The 4982-nt window shown below is 39.0% G+C and overlaps 1 protein-coding gene across 1 annotated transcript; it reads left to right on the top strand.

Moving 5' to 3' along the window:
- Positions 1–1213: 1213 nt before the first annotated feature.
- On the top strand, positions 1214–1692 carry LACBIDRAFT_322451 (uncharacterized protein; the record flags this gene model as incomplete). The annotated part of the gene is made up of 3 exons (XM_001875945.1): positions 1214–1301; positions 1355–1408; positions 1466–1692. 3 exons carry the CDS (start codon positions 1214–1216, stop codon positions 1690–1692), a joined length of 369 nt encoding a protein of 122 aa, XP_001875980.1.
- Positions 1693–4982: the final 3290 nt, after the last annotated feature.

Below are 4982 nucleotides of genomic sequence, written 5' to 3'. Positions count from 1 at the left end.
TATGATATTTCATTGGGTCCTCTGGTGCTTTCATTACCATTTCTCTGAATTTTCATTAGGATATTTCTTTGCATCCTCTGGTGCTTTCATTACCATTTCTTTGAATTTTCATTATGATATTTCATTGGGTCCTCTGGTGCTTTCATTACCATTTCTTTGAATTTTCATTAGGATATTTCATTCAGCCTTCTGGCCCTTTCATTACCCTTTTGTTACAGTTTCTTAAATTTCTCATTGGGATATTTCATCAGGCTCCTTGGTGCTTTCATTACTTTTTCTTAGCTTTTGCATTAGGATATTTCATTGGGCCCTTTGATGCTTTCATTACCAAAAACAATGATCATATCACATGGGTTGTTTGGGTTGTTGGGAGGGTGATCACATGACCAATTTCCCAAAATAGTCAAAAATGAAAGTTGTAGCCCTTTACCATAGCTTCCAGAATCTGTTTGAATTATGTTCTGAAGTGCTTCCATTGTGGAGATATGAGGTAAAAGAATTTTCTCACCGCTGGGTTTTTTCGACCTTTTTGCATTTTTCTTCATGAAGACAGCACCAAACAATATGATTTCAACAGATTTAGAAACCTAAGAGAAGAGGCTGCAATTATTATATTGTGGGAAAAATAACCAAAAAAGGAAGTTGCATACCCTAAATGAAATATCATAATGAAAATTCAAAGAAATGGTAATGAAAGCACCAGAGGATGCAATGAAATATCCTAATGAAGATTCAAAGAAATGGTATTGAAAGAGCCAGAGAGCTGAATGAAATACCCTAATGAAAATTCAAAGAAATGGCAATGAAAGCACCAGAGGACCCAATGAAATATCCTAATGAAAATTCTAAGAAATGGTAATGAAAAATTGCAATGACATCAAGAATGAAATGAAAATGAAAGTGCACAGAATACCTAATGAAATATACAATGAAAATGCACTGGATTTCAAATGAAAGGCAATGAGAATGCAGGCTATTAGAAATGAAAAATGCATTGCAAAGATATGAAATTGACAATGAAAGAGGGTTGATATCTAATGAAATTGCCTACACCATGCTTTGCTATGGGTTATGAAAGAAATCCAAGGCATTATGAGAATGACAAATTGCCAGCCTTATCTGAGATTTTTCATAAAAAACCATGGCATTTTACACACAGTGCTGTAGGCAACTGCCTTAGTTTTATCATAAAAGTGGTAGCCACGAGTCTCTTATGCCCGTTCCTGCCTTTCTGGGTGTGTTCGGCTACAATCCAATCAACTTCATATTCTGGCAACACGTCGAAGTTCAGCCTATTCGTTGTGAGTTGAGGGCGTTCTCCAAAGTCACTGGGAGACTCCTGATACTTTTCTAGGTGCTCTATATTCAAAATGGGGTGCATCCCATACAAAGCGGGCATACGCAGCTGGTAAGCCACTGCACTGATCTTTTTGATGATTTCAAATGGACCTTTGTACCTTGTTAGGAGTTTATCACCCCTTTCTCATCCCTCAACAAACCAAGGTTTCTTTGGTTGATAACAACCTTGTCTCCCTCGACAAATTCCCAGTTAAGTCTCCCCTTGTTATATGCCTTCCTTTGAAATACTTGCCCCAAGAGGAGTGCATCCCTGGCTTGTGTTCTTTCCACTGTGAAGCCTTCTACCAAATTGAGCACTTTGTCGTGCAGCGTCTCCTGATCGACATTCCCTGAATCCGAGATCTCTGTTCAATTGATGTTCGGTGCTTGCCCTAAAACGGTGGAACTGGTGATGGGTTGAAAGCCACATAAGAGGTATGCAGGACTGAAGCCAGTAGTGGTATGTGGCAATGAATTGTAAGAAAGCAACAAGGCGTCTAACATCCCGCTCCAGTCATCTCTGTCAGGGCCAATATAGGCACAAATTGAGATCTCCAGGCCTTGATTCAAGATCTCCATTTGTCCATCAGCCTGAGGGTGGTATGACGTCGTCAGGGCTCTTCTCATTCCCATCAATCGGCAGATCTCCTTCCAGAAATTGCCCCACCATCTCGTGTCCCTATCCGAAATCACTTGTCGAGGAATGCCAAACTTCGAGATGACATGTTTGAAAAACAATTTAGTGGTTTCCTCCTCTGTGATCCTTGTCATAGTTGGAATTAGGATCACGTACTTGGTAAGTTTATCCACAATTACCAATATATTGTTGAATCCATTTGAATTCGGTAGTTCTGGTATAAAATCCATACTAACTACTTCAAAGGGTTGCGACGGCACCAGGATTGGTTGTAGTAATCCTACAGGGCCATGCCTCCTTGGTTTTGTCTTCTGGCACATGTCACACATGTTTATGAAGATTTTGATTTCTCTCGACATCCGGGGCCAGTAGTAAGTGCCACTGATTCGGTTATATGTTTTAAAATAACCTCCATGAGCTGCCTCGGTTATCGTATTGTGCCCTTCCTGCATTACCTCAACATGCATTTCCTTTGGTATGCACAATCACGTGTTGCCTGCAGTGTCTTCAAAGTAAATGAGTCCGTCCTCAGAATAATGATACTGTGAAGGTGCAAGGTTTGTCTCATCCTCTTCCTTCTTGTTCTTGATTACTAAACTGAAATGTGGGTCCCTATCATAGGTGTTCTTCCATCTGCTTAGCTCTTCCTTGCTTACTTGAACTGTAGTGGAGTAGGAACATGATGTTGCGTATTGTATCTTGATTTCTTCTCCATCTACTACTTCTAGATCCTGGAGGAAGGTCTTAGAACCTTCCCTCCTAATCCAGGCTCTTCTGAGTCTGCTGCTGGTTCTGGAACTCTTGTTCGGCATATTTGGTGCACTTGGTGTGCCTAAAGCTCGTACGCCAAATATAGTCAAGCAATCGTGTTGCGTCGTATATGATCAAACATGTCAAGTCTGGGTATACCCGTGTTGCCTAGTTATAATTCATAAAATACAGAGAAATTGGTAAGAAAATAATAGAGTCTCTGGCAGATTGAAAGGGAACAGTAGATATGTGTAAGGTATATATGAATGTACCATAACACCCAGTCTACTGGCTCAGACACATTTTCAATTGAGAATGATGAGGGTCAATGTATGACCCTCAGCCAGAGATTCTCTGATTCCCCATTGTGTGGTTCATTGGGTGGTTGCTCATTGGTTTTATTTTCAGAAAACTCAAACATTTTAGTTAGCTTTGAGTGCTGCTGTGAGGTTGAAGGAATAATTATCATGTGACCAGCTTACAAAACAAGCTTGAGGATAACAAATGAGGAGCACAAATAAGGCAGTTTTGATAGGAAAAAGTTGAATTGCTGATTTTGAAATGGACACATCTGGAGCAAGGGACATTGATACAGATGAAACCATTTCACCTGTATAAAATTCGATTTTAATGATTTGACCAATAAAAGGTCATCTCTAAGAAATACACTATGTACAATTGCATAGATACAAAGAGTCAATGAGCATACCTGGCTCAGTTGACTAAAAGTGCAAATGCATGGAATGTGAAAATAGGACAAAGGCTTTGGAACTGGCAGCAGTATGTGTCATGACATTATACTTGGATCCTGTCTAAGATTCACCTACCATGAAATAGAGCACAAAGAGGCTCTAAAGTAAACATCCAATGCAGGGAGAAGAATTGCATTACTACTAAGGGTTTAGAAACACATAATGGATTTAATGTGAAACTCATGTTTTTTACAAGATATACAGAACAACAATGTGGATGCCTAGTGGTATGTCCAAAACATTGAAAAGACTAAACTACACCTAAGTAGTAAATGTATAGAGACTTAGTGTGGCTTGCAGCCATTCAGAAAGTCATGTACAGCAATTCCCATGTACAATCAAAGACTGATGCATCTCAAAGTCACAAGTACAAACATGGGAAAAAGACACATTCTATTATATGAGATATAATGGGAACCCCCTGACAACTAAAAGTGACATTTGAAAACATCCTCAGAGTGTCCTCTGTAATGAAAAGACAAGCCAAGACAGGGCATTTTGTTTAAAAACTTGGGAACAATGAAAGACCAAAGGCTATTGGTAATGCATATGCATGCACATCAGGAAACATTAATCATTATATGATGCCATCTGTCAAACCAGTAACCAGGCCATAGAAAAGAAACATGCAAGATCATGCCAAGCTAAGAATAACTACATTGGTTAGCTCTGCATATGCATGCAACACTGATGCATTTGAAAATTAAAAATGTGACACTACAAAAATCCATAGTGTTCACAGAGATAGACTACAAAATATACCACACATTCATTAAATTTTCATATTTGTAATTTGGACTGCAGTAACCCATATAAAACACATGTAAAATGTAGATAGAGGTTCTTGGAGTATATAAGGAGTGCAATGGCAGGTCAAAAGGCAAGCAATTGCCCCCCCCATTGACCAGCTAGTTGTACTCCAAGTAGAGATATAGGAGGTGGACAGTTGTAATCAATCAAAGGAGATTTCTTCATGGTCAGATAAGTACAGTGTGAGTGAAGCCAGCATGCTTGGGAGTCAACTTGCTTAGAGACTTTTGAATAAGAGGTTTTATACACAGTACCATTTAGACATGACAGCATACTTGTACCCTTTGCTTTGCAGTGTAGTGACATAATAAAAACTCATGGGAGTCATAAAAGTTACTAGAAGTCATGTTTCATGTCAATAAAGAAAACTGTGATCAAGAACTTTGCATTTGAGAGACCAGGTTCCCTGAAAGACATACTTTGTTCTATTGAACTATTCTAAACCACACCCTATCATAAAAATGCATTCTGAAACAAAAACTCTTGAGACTTAACCTAAGAAGACAAAAGTGGTGTGAGTGTTAGGTGTTAGAGTTTTCCCCAATGAGCTTGATCCTTGTTTGTGTGTTTCACACTTTTACAGTCATCCCCATGCAATGTCTATCAACATGCAGAGTGTTATAGAGTGAAGGACAGAGGGTTGAAGTTACCAAATAAGACTGTTTGTCAGCTTATCTCCTTATATAGTGGAATGG

Source organism: Laccaria bicolor, genomic scaffold (assembly GCF_000143565.1).
Source record: "Laccaria bicolor S238N-H82 LACBIscaffold_3 genomic scaffold, whole genome shotgun sequence".
NCBI classification, from domain to species: domain Eukaryota; kingdom Fungi; phylum Basidiomycota; class Agaricomycetes; order Agaricales; family Hydnangiaceae; genus Laccaria; species Laccaria bicolor.
This window is presented reverse-complemented; position numbering and strand designations above follow the sequence as displayed.